The 15588-nt window shown below is 42.3% G+C and overlaps 1 protein-coding gene across 12 annotated transcripts in view; it reads right to left on the bottom strand.

The window, feature by feature from the left end:
• MICAL3 (microtubule associated monooxygenase, calponin and LIM domain containing 3) overlaps positions 1 to 15588 on the bottom strand; it is a 151596-nt gene continuing 136008 nt past the window's right edge. For 7 of the 12 annotated variants that reach the window (XM_032189435.1, XM_032189425.1, XM_032189408.1 and 4 more), the window contains 4 exons: positions 4157 to 4222; positions 1696 to 1795; positions 620 to 693; positions 1 to 533 (listed from right to left, as the gene is read on the bottom strand). In XM_032189435.1, coding sequence (XP_032045326.1) covers positions 349 to 533; positions 620 to 693; positions 1696 to 1795; positions 4157 to 4222 — 425 coding nt within the window. In that variant the 3' untranslated portion in view covers positions 1 to 348. Of the gene's footprint in view, positions 534 to 619; positions 694 to 1695; positions 1796 to 4156; positions 4223 to 11168; positions 12107 to 14765; positions 14817 to 15588 lie in introns of those variants that run through there. The other 5 variants (XM_032189380.1, XM_032189452.1, XM_032189398.1 and 2 more) reach the window with 3 other exon arrangements.

Below are 15588 nucleotides of genomic sequence, written 5' to 3' on the forward strand. Positions count from 1 at the left end.
TCCAGATTAGTTAAGGGTACTTCTTCCCTTAACCTCCTTCCCCACACATGGATTATTCCTCTCCCTCCTACCACACAAAAAAAAAAATGAGGCCCATCATACAGGACCCTCGAGGAGACTCCACAAACTCAACTCATTATCTTCAACTTGGCTTGCAGACATGTAAAACTTAAGCTTCTGGAACCAACACACTTATCAAAAGGCTTCTGAGTGCTTCAAACCGAATCACTGCATGCTGGCAGACCCTTTGGAGATTTCCCCTTCAGCATCTTCCTATCCACGTAATTCTGGCGAACTCAGGGTAGGCCAACCGGACAACGCAGACCAGCAGAGGTAAATGTGTCAAGCTCAGGACCAGTTCAAGCTAAAACCTTTGGAGAGCATGACTGCCTCCAGGTCCTTGTCTTCCTCTTTTTCTCGAAGCCGTTGTTCCTCGAGGAGAGCCACGAGAGAATCTCTCTGCTCCACTACTTCTAGCATCTCGTTCAGGATCCTCTTCTCCTCTGATAGCTCCTCGTCTGTCTTCAGATGATCTACAGAGACATCAGAAATTGTCAGCACACACGAGACTAGCAGTATGTACATACAAAAACTATGAAATGTTCTTTACTGCTCTCACCTTCCACTGCCATCCTCTCCCGGAGCTCCTGCTGTAATCGACTCTGCCTGTCTTCCAGTTCCAGCTCCCGAGCACTGGAAGGGAAACACAACAGGAGTCCAAATAAAACTACTCAGAGTATCAAAATACTCTGTACAATTGCTCCATATCTGTTCTCAGTTTCTGCCCCCCTCTAGATATGTCATGCATTTTATCAATCTGTTCTGGAGCAATTTTAAAGATGCTTACCATATAGAACTGTATATTTTACAGATGCAAATGTACTTTCAGTATCTCAGGTTCTTTGCCTTCAGCTAGGAAGTGCAATACACAAAGCTGAGCAATTTGATGTTGATTAAATTTAAAACAGTGTGAAGGAACAAACAAAGCTGTCATCACCATAAAATCATACTTTACCTCTATGTATCTCCTCCCACTTCCCACTCTAAAGACAGAAGTTATTTACCAACTGAGGACAAGCCAGGACATTGCCTTTTCAGACTCAAATGCAGACAGCACCTTGGGGCTTTTCTGACACAGGCACTGAAACAGACACTGAGTTTCCACACTACCCAGGTGAGCTGACATACTCGGAAACTAATTTCAGTGAATTTGCACCATGGAGACTGAGAAAACTCCCTGTTTTGTTAACAGGGAAAATACTTTTCATCTGAGCCCAAATGGGAAGCACCAGAGTCCCTCTACAGGCAGAGAAGAGGCCCACATGGCAAAGGAGATGGAATTAAACAGTTTTGGCTACACTCAGAAGTGAACTCTACCAAAACCAGGAAGAATCATGGATTATTTCTGTGTAACTCAATACACTTGTGTGAACAACTTATGTTTTATGCCAGAACATCTTGGGAAAGGCTCAGAGCTGAACAACCATACTTCTGCATGTACATAAATAGCTGGAACTTACATTCCTTACTATTCCTTCTAGCACTCTTCTAAAACAGAGCCTGATTCATATCTCAGCCAAGAATCAACCTGAGAGACTGCTGACCTTCAGGCATTACAGGGAAGACAGCAGTGACAGATCTGCTACTACTATCTCTAAAATAATCCCTCTTTTGAAGCTTAGCACGTTCACTCACAATATCATCAGTTCGGACTCGTAGCGAACCAAGGCGTTCTTCTCCTGCACCAGCTTGAACCACTCCTGCATCAGCTTGGGATCATCCTTCTTTCCCATGCCTGCAAAAAAATAAACTCGTTAAATTTCCAGGAAATGCTGTGTAATCCTTACAAGTCCAAATGGCAAAAACAGCAATGGGGCAAAATGTGCAAAGAAAGCCGAGCAAGATGCTGCCAGAGCACTCCCAAGCCGGGTCCATTCAGTTTGCCTAGAGCAGACAGAAGAGTGGAAGTCACCTCCAAAAGGATTCTCTTGTCTTTGGAGCCTGATTTTTGTTTGCTTTCTGATTTTCTTGTGATTGCTTGTTTCTTCCTCACGCTTACTGTGGAAAGCCCAGACTTCTGTTAAATATTTCACTTTTCCTTTCATTAAAAGCAAAGTCTTAAAGTTCCTCATGCCAGTTCCTGAAGTGTATTTTCATCAGAAATTGACTCAATTGCCACTCCATGTGTTTTACCCTGATTTGCTTCAATTGCACATCCTCAATCTTTATTTTACTGGCAAAAAGTAACATCTCATCTTTTCTTATTTCAATAGCTAAATAAATCTTTTTTTTTTTTTTTTTTTTTTTGACTTCTCCTACTAGCCACATGCATCTAGCCACCTTGAAGATTCCCTCTGCACAGCGAACACAGAAACTACTTCTACCATATTGCACATCAGCACCGGAAAGTTAAAGAGAACCACCAGACACCTTTGCTAATGTAGAAGCAAAAGCAAAAAAAATGTGGGCTAATACAGAACTCTCAGTTGCTATTTCATTTATTGCCAAACCAACTCCTAGGCTTACTCGGTAGGCCACTGATCAATCTCCTATCTGTCAGGAGTTATGTAGAATAAACTGCAGGGTGCTGATCCCAAAGCCTCCTGTTGAAATTTATCAAACCCAAGGGCTTACCAGGGAAGTTCCTCCTAGCAATCTCCTGGTTTTGGGCCACTGAATCCACACTGAACTATCTGCAGGTGAGTGCCATGACTTTTATACCAACAAAGACACTAGCAATGCGCCTACCTGCACAGAAATGGAGGCAGGAGCAGGGCCTCAAATCACGCTCTACAGCATTTTCTGGGTGCTGCATCCCACCAGCTTGCGTGTGACCTAGGCATCCTGAAGTAACTAACACCCCTGTCTAAGCTTGTTATTTTGGAGTCATGCTATCAAGACCAAAAACCTCTTAAATAGCCATTTTGATGCCAAAACAATCATGCAGCGAGCTTAGTACACCAACTCTGGGAAGCACTACTCAATTATAACATCAATGGCTAGTTAATTCACATCTGTGGCCTGCCTTCACCCTTATGAGCTCACCAGAGAAGTGCTGCACTGGAGCTAAACAAAGGTGGCCCTACCATTCCTGTACACTGCAGCTTCGTCCGAGAACACCTGCCCTCCAAAAATTGTAAGAGCAGACCCTTGGGAAATCCCAGACCCAGCTGTACCACCCCAAGAGCCTGGGGCTCCCTGGGCTCTATACGAGTGTGTTGCTCAGTTCCAAGCATGCCTTTCTGAGCGTCTCTGCACAGTATGCCCGTATGGCGACGGGAGAGGGAGACCGTACATGCAGATGTCCAGTGCCGTGGCGCCATGAGAGCACTGGGAAGTCTCCCCATCCCTTCCAATGCCAGGATGTATAGAAAACAAATGCCTCTAAGGAAAAGCCAAAAAAAAAAACCACAAGACTACGGACCTATGAAATATATAAATATTTTCAAACAGCCAATGAGCAGAGGAGTAATGGAAGGACTGGAGAGGGAGCACTGACAACTGATGTGAGGGAGCACCATGGGAAGCAGAGTAAGTGGTTAGCAAAATTACACCATGAACACACATAAACAGCCCCCTTCCCCCATGCCTTGGCAATGGAAACTCGATGGCAAACTCCATTTGGGACAGTTAAAGAATGCACTCAGCAAGACAGATGAGGGAAAACTGGTCTAGCTTAAGGTCTGTTGGCTTTTAAAGCTCAAGGATGTTTTGCAAACCAGTCCTTATAAAGACACAGTATTCCGTTAATCCATATATACTAATTAAAAGGTCACGTAAGGAAGGAGATTTTCTTCCCTTACCCCACCCCTTTCCAAGCATCTTTCAGGAGGAAAGGGGAAACCGAAGCCACCAAACAAAACCAGAAACTTTTGAGTGTGACGTTGCTGCTCCCACAGCTGCTGCCAACGTCCCTCCCAGTCACTGCACCCTCCCTAGCACAGCTGGGACCAGCCAAAGGGATACTGTACCTTTTGTAACTCGCCACAGGCCCACAAAAGCTGTTTATCAGGTTGCTATCGAGAAGGCTGGTTTGGGGAAACAGCAAGAAAAGGGTGGGGACGGGACTGGGACCTTGTGGTCACTCGCTGACTACTTCTGCTACGAAAACCCAGCTGTGGTCAAGGAGAACGGGGAGCGTGTGAGGTTACGTTACCTTCATGGGCACAGCAAGGGCAGAAGGAGAGAGGTCTACGACGTGGTGTCCCGGCATTGGGCTCAACTTCAATAGGACCAAACGAGGAAGAGGAAGAGGCAGGAGAGGAAGAGGAAGTTGGAAGTGGAACGGAAGAGGAGGAAAGGGGTGAAATAAAAGACAAGCAAAGGACAAAAAGCGTAAGAGTGAGAAAGAAAGGAAACACAAGAAGAAAAGAAAAGAAAAAATACAAGAAATGGAGAAGCAGAAACAAGGGATACAGTCTACAGATGAGTAATGTCCCTAGTAAGCACAGATAACAGATAAGAGGTAGGCTGAGGTACTGGTGAACTCTTCCTCCTTCAGGCAGGAGGTTATTGTTGACTTCTTCCTAACATACATTTTCAATCATACCGTTTTTAACCAAAAATTTTGTGAACAAGATGTCAGGATGAGCAGAGATGAACAGTTAACTCCTGCTGATAAATGGCAAATTTCAAGCAGGGTTACAAAAAGTCTCGCCTGCATGCATAAGACACCAGCTGTAAGCAGCCACTCTACCATAAATCTTTCTCAGGACCATGCTCTTACCACCATGGCAGCATCCACTGATGGTAAAAGTGTCCTTTTTAATGGAAAATAATTCCTTCAGACAGGGAATGTTGCAGGGAGAATCTGATTAACGTGCAACCTGTCTGGTAGGATCTGCTGTGTCAGGCATGGTGAGTACACGTCTCAGTTGGACTGCAGTGCTCACAAGGGGAATCAACTTTACATGGGTAAAAAAAATATTCACATCAGCATTTGTGGGGGGAACAATTAACTGAGGAATTTGTGTGGTTAAAACAGTAAATTTAAAGCTGTCCTTTGACATTCTCATTTCAAAAGCTTACAAATTCTGTTAGTATCAGTGACTTACTGAATCTTTTTCATCATCTCTGTCACCCAGCGAAGGATAAATATTTCTCATCTCTACAGTGGTTCAGCTGTTTTAACACTGAGAATTTGCTTTTCAGCTGTACTTCATGTTGCAGAAAGAAATGGTAAAAAATAACCAATATCACTAATAGTTACAGGAGAACATATGCACCAAGAAGCCGAAGAGTCTGAAATGTCAAAGCTATCAGAATGAAGCACTGCTCTCAATGCACAACCGCATTTGAATAGGGTTTGCATTGAAGAGAAGGCATTTGTGTGTTGGGAAAAGGCACGAACTCCACAACAATATTACGGCAAGAATAACTCATAATTTGGAGAAGTCAGCAGAGCTTGACATATATATGGTTTGGAAACATCTTTACAAAACTCCAGACTACCAGCAAACTGGGAAGGCTTTAGAAGGGACCATCACAGAACCAGACCAGCACACGGAGGACACACTGGAGTGAGAGGGAGAGCACGTCGGCTTCAAAGCCTGTGACCAAGCAGCGTGGCTTTCTCAGGCAGGCAGAAGCCTCCATACTGGGGGCAGGAAGGGGCAACATCAGGAGGGGTTCCACAGGCGGCATGTGACAGTTACAAATAAAGCATCGTACCAGCGCTAGCTGACAGTACCAGAGCCTTAATTCTAGTTGTTCAGAATTTTCTGACTTCTTCATTTAAAATGAAAATTGCTAAGGCTGTTTTTCCTATGATTGCCATTTCACAGATCTAGGTTACAAAAGCACAAACAAGCCCCAAACCCACCAAACCACACAGGCTACCCACCGTGAAGAACAAGCTTCCATACATAGCATTTAGTGCACAATACCCATTACATTTTTTATTTCACACCTTATCTTATTCAACCTCAGTATTTTACCCTATAAGCTTTTATACTCTTAATTAATGGTCTATCAGTTCCTTTTTGGGAAGATTAGGAGATGGATGTTTAACTGTATGAAGAATTCACTTCAGTTTTTCAAGGTCTGAGATTTCATTCAGAATTTGGGGGGAGTGAGGGATGTTGCTGACTCAAATGCAGTTACATTTCTAAATTTCAAACTACGGGCTTAGAGACTTGGTGAAGAATTCTCAATTTGCCATATTTGATCTGAAAATAAATACCTGGTATAGGAAAACGCCACTCATCTCATTGTGACAAGGCCACAAACTACCACCTTTTGTCATCAACAAGCAAAATGCCACATGCTAGGAAAAGATAACACCTTTGGTCTCTGGTAAAAAGCCACAAGACTTACATAGCAGAAGACGAATACAGACCCCCCACACACTCCCTATAATTGTGTTTTTCTTCATTTGTTCTTAGATATTCTGTTTTTAACAGAAATATAATCCTCCCCACTCTTGTCTAAGGAAATGTGTCCTTGTATCAAGTTACAAAGTCCATATTATCTATAATAATCTTGCTACTGGAAATGTTCATGTGCTCTTCAGTTAAGATACTGAACATAACCTGCACTATTAAAGCACTTTCCAGTTAATCCAGGTGTAAATTATAGTTGCATCAGTGAATACAGGTTACAAGATCATTACAGTTGCTTTCAAAACAACTTCTGTCCATCCCAGGATGATTAGCAAGCCTTTAAAGTGATCCTTATTTACTGATCCTGATTTACTAAATAATGAGGACAGGGTGAAGTGCAACCTGAAAACTTACCTGTTATAGTTCTCTAAAGCTGCATAATTGGTGAAAACTGCACCAATTATACTCTAAAAGGTGCTATAATCCAAAGTCACAAGTATTATAAAACATATAACGCAGCAAAATTTTATTTTTTTTATTTATTATTTTTTTTTAATTCTCTAAAGTGGTATTTATGAAAACTGCCTCCCCAACCTTGCTAACACAAGTATTTATACAGGTGGTACACATACTATACACAGACTGAAATAGGAACTTTCCAATTTTAAAGAGAGAAAGATTTTATCAAATTTCCTGAAAGGAAGAAGGATTTTTCAGTCTTTTCAGTAACAAATATTTAAGTGTATTCCAGATCATGTATTTCACTATACCTTCAGATAAGGCTTTCAAAAAAAAAAAAGTCTCTTAACTGTTTCAGAAAGAGAACCAGAGAAAAGATCACCTATAGCACACTGATACTTTCAGATATTGAGTGCACCATCAGATCATTCACGTTCCTGACAAAGATAATTTTTAAAACATACAACTATACAGCAAGAGTTCTCACTGTGCACGTTTATGTTTAAAAAAACTCCTGGGACAAGGCTGAGCATCTCATTCAGTACTATTAAAAAGCACACTCTAGTTCACCATACGGTGTTAAAAACTGTCTCATTTACCTTGCCCTTCACTTGTTTAATTACAGTACATAAATCCTTACGTGTTTTCTCATTTCTCTCAAAGCCATCACTAAACCTACAGTATATAGTGTAGCTTTCTCATGACAGCTTAGAGAAGAAAAATCACCACCTCATGAGCTCAAATTAAAAACATCATCACTGCAAGAAAATTTTCCTGACCACAGAGTCAAGGCCAGATGGAAAAAAACTCTTGTCAAAGAAATTAAAAACAACAACAACAAAACAAAAACCACAAAACAACAACAAAACCCCACAGCTGTTCTGTTAATGTCCCCCACTACAAAAAAAAACAAACAAACAAACAAAAAAAAACAAACAAAAAAACACAACATGTGAGGTCTGGCAGCACAGGTTTTCATCCACAGCATGGGAAGAGTGCTGCAGGCAGCAGCAATACAAGCTTGTGGTGTTTTTATCCTGGTACGCAGCTGAACTCCACCACAACTGCTCTCACTCTCCCTCCTCAAAGGGAAAGGGGAGAAAACACAATGGAAGGGGCTCAAGGGTTGAGATAAGGACAGGGAGATCACTCAACAATTATTGTCACAGGCAAAACAGATTCAGCGTAGGGAGATTCATATAATTTATTGCCTATCTTCTAGCAGACTAGTGAGAACTAAAAGCAACCCCAAAACACCTTCCCCCTTATCCATCCTCTTCTTCCTCCTCCCTCTGAGCAGCGCAGGGGAGCAGGGAATGGGGGCTGTGGTCAGTCCCTGATGCTTCGTCTCCACCACTCCTTCATGATCCCTCTCTGCCCCTGCTCCCCGTGGGGTCCCTCCCACGGGATGCCGTCCTTCTGAACTGAGCCTGCGGGGGCTGCCCACAGGCAGCAGCTCTCCAGGCACTGCTCCCACACAGCTCCGTACCATGGGGTCCATCCCCCAGGAGCAAACTGCTCCAGCACGGGTCCCCCACGGGTGGGCGGCAGCTCCCCCCAGGCCCCCTGCTCCTGCGTGGGCTCCTCTCCACGGGCTGCAGCTCCGGCCTGGGGCCTGCTCCTGTGGGGGCTCTCCATGGGCCACAGCCTCCTCCAGGCCACATCCACCGGGGGCTCCTCCACCCATGGGGGGGCTGCAGCGTGGAGATCTGCTCCATGTGGGACCCATGGGCTGCCTGGGGACAGCCTGCTCCACCAGGGGCCTCTCCACAGCCCGCAGGGGAACTGCTGCTGCCTGCCTGGAGCACCTCCTGCCCTCCTGCTGCACTCACCTGGGGGGCTGCAGGGCTGCTTCACTCCTCGCTCTCCCAGCTGCTGTTGTGCAGCAGGATTTTTTCCCTTTCTTCAATCTGCTCTCCCTGAGGCCCACCCAGTGTCACTCCCTGGCTTGTCTCTGGTGGCAGGTCCCTTTTGGAGCTGTCTGGAGCTGGCTCTGGTCTGACATGGGACAGCTGCTGGGCGCTGCTCACAGAGACCTCTCCTGCAGACCCCCTGCTACCAAAACCTTGCCATGCAAACCCAATAAACCACTGCCCCACTGATGTGGTTTGTTCTGAAGGAGCTGATGGGTAAGAGAAGGGCAAGAGAACCATTTCTGTGACCATTCGCTTCTCAGGTTCCCTCTGTGCTGTCAGCCACAGTCCTGCATGTAACTACAGCTTCTGGGCAGAAAATTGTCATCTCCTCCCCACCAAGGCAGAGCCACAAACAGATTGTGTTAATCACCAGTTGTTCCCTTTCAATGCCACAGGCCAACTTCTCTGAAATGCCTGTAAAACAATCCGCTGACCTCTTCAAAGCAGAGGTCAGCAGCCCACAGCCCAAGGACCAAAGACAGCAAGCAGAGGAATTCAGAAAGGTCCATCGGGTGACCAGTGCCGAGCCAGGAGCTGCAGTATATTGAAAAAAGGAGCACATCCTGGCTCCCAAGTGTACCCTGCCTAACAATTTAGCCACAGCTCATCAGTGAAGTGACTGCAATTATTTTGCCTCTGTGAAATGAAGCGCTCCCTGCATCCTTCTGCGTTCATGCAGCCATGACTAGAAAGACCTTGCTTGCCATAGTACACTTGAAAGACTACAGACTTTGATCAAACGGTGGAAATCAAGAGCCAAAACAAGAATCAATGCCATAGCTCCTATTTCTACCTCTCTAAAACAAGGTAGAAAACATGTACAACTACCATGAAAATATACCTCCTTTTCACTCTATGCTGTTCTTTGTTGCACAAGCTACACTGGACTGTTGTCTTCATTACTTTTTATTTTTGTTTAAAGAAAGACTGTTTTTATCCTTTTTTTTTTCTTTTTTTTTTTTTTTTTTTTCCTGTAGCTACATAATACTTCTTCATAATCTGAAGAACAGTAGTAAAAACACTCAGTGAGGATGAAGAAAGCACAGTGAAAAGTTTAGGGTAGCAGACACCACTATCCCTAACCTATAGCTCACTATTTCCCTTGCAAATCTTGCATCTAAAAATCTTCCATTTCTATTTTGCTGACTAAACTAACCAGGGCAGTTCGGAAATCAGCATATGGCAACACTGCGTAGGAAATCCATCTCTGAAGCTAATCTCCATTCTCACGCACCATTATGCTAGCACTTAACATCACAAGCTAAGAGCATGACACTTCAGAAATTCTTATTCTACTAACAACTTCCATCAGTCACTTAACAGACAGATGAGCTCTAATTTTACCTCAGTACTTAACATAAAGATTGGCCCAGCAGAGATCAGTAAGACAAACTGCAGCAAGAACAGGAAATACTCTCTTTCCCACCATTTAAAAGTCAGTTATGGTCAGAAACCAAAGTGGCTGAAAAATAAAACATTCCAGCTTTACTGTTTGATGCAGTTGTAAAAGAGCATGAATACAGAAAACCACCTCTTGAGCAATAACATTGTACACAACTACAGGCATTATAAAGTTGAAGGAAAGAATTCTGACAGCTATCTCCTAAGTACTTCACTCCAGGTTTCTGACAGCAGAATATTGTTGTTCTGTCGATAACAATATGCTCCAAAGATCACTGTAAGAAACCTGGACAAAACTCATTGACCACTGAATTGCCATGTAAACTGAACACCATCTTTATTTATCCTGTAGAAGAGAGGAAAAAATAATAAAAAAATGATGAGGAGGCTAAAAAAAAATAGAAAAAGCAATAGGTGGAGCAGAATACACACATAAATGACTGCACAGAAGTCTTCTGCCTCCTATTAGATCTCAAGGCATTTCAAAATGTAATCAGAAATAATACAGTCCTACACTGGCCTTGTCTTCCAAGACTGCTAGTTTTTGTGTGCAGCTGTGAGAGGTGTGCAGAAAGAAATCAGGTAAATGTTAATTGTTTGCTTACAGTACCTAAAAAGTACTCTAACAAGTTCTGCTTATCAAACTCTCTTTCCTGCTCTAAATTGACTGCAAAGAAAACATGTTACCAATTCACTTCAGTGTCAAAAGTAGCTGCAGACCAAGAAAGAATATTTATCCTAAAACTCCAACCCTCTTGCAGGAGAGCTGTGTTTGTCAATCACAGGAATTAGGACAGTTCCCACTTCAGTGTAGCAGACTCTGGCCCTGTAGAAGTAGATTTGCAGGACTTTAAAGTACACAGTCAGCTCAAGTATGTTAAATAAGCTAATAAAAAGTAAACTTCTGGGAGAGTACGCTTTAAACAAGAAAAAAAAAAACACCACAAAAAAACTAAACAACACAATCACACTTTTTTTCTTTTTCTTTCTTTCTTTCTTTTTTTTTTTTTTTTTAACCATTTAACTGATGTTCATAATCTTGTCAAGAAAGAACGAATGTCTGAAATCAGCACTACCAAACATACCAGCTCTCTTCCTTACACCCATCTTGTTTATCTTGGCATAGTATAGCCAAGAGGAAAGCAAGACTGGAGTGTGGGGGCTGTTCCCTCAAGGATTCCCTGCTGGGTGCAAGGAAAAGGAAAGTGACCATTTCAATGCAGAGGGAACAATGAAGGTACCTTCCACAGACAGACAAGGAGTAAACTGGAATAAGGAACTGGTGGGAAAGCTGAGGCTGGGACTAATTAAGCAAGGAGACTAGGAATTAAGCAAGGAGACTAAGAATGCTAACCACTAAAGGAGAAGAGACAGAGAGGAGAATATACAAGAGGTACGGTGCGGAAGAAAACAGATCTATTGAGAAGGTATGACCTAGGATCATCCAAACAAAGAATAATGGGTAGAAAAGGGAACAGAACCCAGAAATTTTGTGAGAAAGCTAGTGGCAGGGATGGAGTCTTTGTGGATTGAGTCAGTGGAAATACCAGGATTAAAAAAGAAGTAGGAGTAAAAGACTAGGAACAACTAGTGGGGAAGAACAGGAGGTCTGAAGGGTAGACATTAGGATTTCTTTGTCAATAATGTAGGGATTGAAATTAAATGCCTGAGAAGCAGAAATTGGAACTGAGAATGAAAATGGAAGTGGAGTAAGGAGCTTTGGATGGAAAAAGACAGGATTAGGACATGGACTCTCTGGAAAGAGTGAATAAAAGGGAAAAAGAGTATTCATCCCCCAGAGTACTCTATCCTTTCAGTGTCTGGCTCAGAATCCATGTTTTCAAGTCTCACCATTCGACAGCTGCCAGCAAACATCTGTGAAATCCACTGACCATGTCCCACTTCCTCTCCATGAGGATCTACACAGAAGATGACAACCTAGTGTCGCTATCAGTTATTCCATAAGGGTAAGTGGCACAGTTCTCTGCAGTGGATTTAAATGTTACAAATCTGTTGGTAAATCAACATAATACACAATCTTAATTTCAGTTGACTTTACAACCTTTGCAATGTTCTTATAACATAACATACAATATACACATAGGAATAATTGAAACTCCGAATTGAAATGGGACCATCTGTAGCACGAAATGAAACATCTGCTTCACAGCAACAGCACATGATATTTTAGGACAGGAAGAGACAATTATGGCATGTGAGCAGAGCAACAGGGGTAGTTAGGATAGCAATTTGTAATCCTGCAAACTGGAACTTGACCAGGATGTCAGAAGTTACCACACCCTTGCAGAAGTTGTTGTGTAGTCTGTAACAACTAAATGAAATGTAACTCTCATTAGTATAAAGAAAATCCAGATTAAATTAATGCCTTAATCACTTGAAAAATTATCACCAACTTCAAGATAACTTTTCAAGGAATTTGTGGTTTGCGTATCATTCTATTGACAGGATGACTTCAGAGTCATGCCTGTTCCTCAGAGACACAAATTGCCAGCAGAATAATTAATCTGTGCTGCCGCCCTAACTGCTTATAGTGCTCCGGAAGGACCACGCAGTCACACTGGGCTCCAGGGGTTTTCATGGCACCCCACCCAGATGCAGCAGCCTGCACAGATGTGTTACTTTGAGAGCTAAGCTCTAAATTTGCCACTGAATAGTGACAAGTATCATCAGAGTAACGTATCCACTCTGGCAAAAGTGATCTGGCAGCCCCCAAAGCAAATACAAAGCAAATTACAGAGGCAACAAAACTAAATTATAAAGCCACATACTCCAGCAGGCTATACTGGCTCATTGCATTTAAAGGGATACTGCCCAATACATTTTTTTTTCTTTAGAAAAAGGTATTTTTGAGATGAGCAGAAACTTGAAGTAGTTTTTAAAACTATCAACCATTTTTTAAAAAAATGTGAACATTGTCTCTGACTGCTGGAAGCCCAAATGACTAAGTCACCATATAAATAAAAACAGTTTGTAATAGAAGACCAAAAATGACCACTCTAAGGTGACTGTCTGAGCTCAGAGAAATGGAAAAAACAACAAAGATGAAAAGTAAATTCAGTTTTAATTTGAGATTTTCTACAACACGGTATTTTTTAAAGTGACAGTGTCCCTTTAAGTAAGAATTATTTTGCTTTTCTGAAAGCCACCATCAGTGATTTTGAGGCACTGATATCTCTAAAGAGGCATTAGGAGGAGAAGGAAGGGGAGGATGGAGAGGTATAGTGGAAATAGCATTAGATGGGGAAAAGGATCTGTTAAGTGTCATTCAGCATCAACCCTTTTACAGCTCCTACTCTGGATCATACGGATATGGGCCAGCCCTAATAGGCATACTTAGGAAGAGAATTTCAGAGCCTCTCTGCAGAAGACACCCCAGGAAGGAATGCCAGAAGGACTGAGCAGTGAATGAAGCACAGGGTTAATGGAGGACTGTAACACCAAAATTACCACAGGGGAACTGGGCAACAAATTAGGGCTACTAAGGAGAAAAAGTCTTCCATTTTGAAACTTGAGCCCATGTGGATATTCTTAATGAATGGCCTGTTGTGTCAGGACAATTTGGAGTCATTCCCAACAGCTGGCTACAGATTTTTCTCCTCCTTCTGGAGGAGAAGACAAATGAAATATGAGACTCAGATGACAATGCAACCTAGCAGAGTTTGCCTTCTCTTGGATACACTGACAGATTTGCTCATTTTAGAAGAATAGGTTTGGGGTGACTAAATGAGCAAAGGGAATTTCAGTTTTCAAGATGGACAAATGCTAAACAAATGCCATTTACAAACCAAAAGTTATCCACTTACTAAGGGATTCAGAAAGTAGCTTTAATTTAAAAAATGCAGAATGACAGCACAGAGTGATGACATCATTACAGTCATCAAGTGAGGGAAAAAAAATGGGCTAAAGGCTCACATGTTTGGCACTTAAATGGGATTAAAAAAAAAACAACACAACAAAAACACAAAACACAACAACATAGCAAGAAGCTTATTAGATGTGTGATGATGCAAACTGAGCTGACTGGAAACTGGTAGTAGATTGCACCGAAACTGACTGGAACTCTACCAGTAGATTCTCTCCTAACCCTGTGATAAGACAAAACAGGAACAAAGAGGTATCTGTCATCTACAACTGTTTCTGAAGTCCCTTGAGGAAGCATTTTGTTAGATTATCAAAATACTCTGTTTTCTCTGGAAGAATCAAACGAGCCTCAGAAAGGGAAGAGGGAGGCAATGACATAACTAATCCTTTAGGGTGCTGTTAGCTCCTGGGAGATGGTCAGTTCTGCAGTTCCCATTGTATTAGCATATTTTTCTGAAGAGTATTTGGATGGTAGAATTGGACTTGGCAAAGGAGAAGCAAAATCCAGAATGGCTTTCTACTTCCAGCATGGAAGGTAGCTGGAGTGAAAACTGTGAATACATTTTGAAATAATTAACACTGTGGAAAACAGAAGAGGGAGCCTTACACATGGTTTGTGGAATATGCCAGGATCTCCTCTTCCTGAGCTGCAAAAGGGGTTCTGCCAGTCATGTGCAAGGACTTTTTCTTCTTGTTTGTGAGCCAAGGATGGGAGAAGTAGGTAAAGGGAGGGGTGGGAAGGAGTGTCAGCAGGGTTAGTGTCAGCAAGAGGTTCAGCTATACATACCACCCAGATGCAAGTCGATGAGGTCACTGTAATAAGACTCTCCCCAATAGTCTATAACAAGGAATTGGTGAAGACAGTTATTGAATCAGATACCCACCCTAGCCCCACACAATCAAAGCAATATACGAGAAAGACATACAGACAGAAACAAAAAAGACAAACAACAAGAAACATGCAGCTATATACATAGATATATATATATCTATATATACATACATAGAATATATATATATAATTATGTGTCTCATTTATCCATATATGTACACATACACACATATATATATGTATCACAAACATACACATACACATATATATGTGTCACAAACATGTTGGGAAGATGAGGAGAAAATTCCCAGCAGGCAGGCAAGGACTTCCATGGAGAAAAATTAAGAGGTCTACACACAGACACTTAATGTATTTCAGTCTGCACCAGTACTTGACACTTAAGTCTTTCCTGTTCTTGTAGACAAAAGCAGAGCTATTCTTGTTGCTTTCATGCTGAGCAACATCAGAAGGAAAGACTGATTTCTTAGGTAAGCTGCAGGACAGGTATAAGCATTGATTTCTTGGCGTTGAGTGAGTGGAGGATGCATGTGTATAGCAAACAAGTAAAAGGCACTGAGTGCTGACACAAATGACAAATACCTAAGTGTGGGAAGATGGGTTTCTGCTAATGACATAGTACCTGTGTCAGAGAAGAACCTCCATTTGTTTGTGTGAAACAGACATGCATGTCCACAGCTGCTAGAGACAGGTACACCACGAGTCTAGCACTGTATAATTATTCTTTAGGGAAGAGACACATAGGAGTACAGAGAGCACT

Source organism: Aythya fuligula, chromosome 1 (assembly GCF_009819795.1).
Source record: "Aythya fuligula isolate bAytFul2 chromosome 1, bAytFul2.pri, whole genome shotgun sequence".
Lineage (NCBI taxonomy): Eukaryota > Metazoa > Chordata > Aves > Anseriformes > Anatidae > Aythya > Aythya fuligula.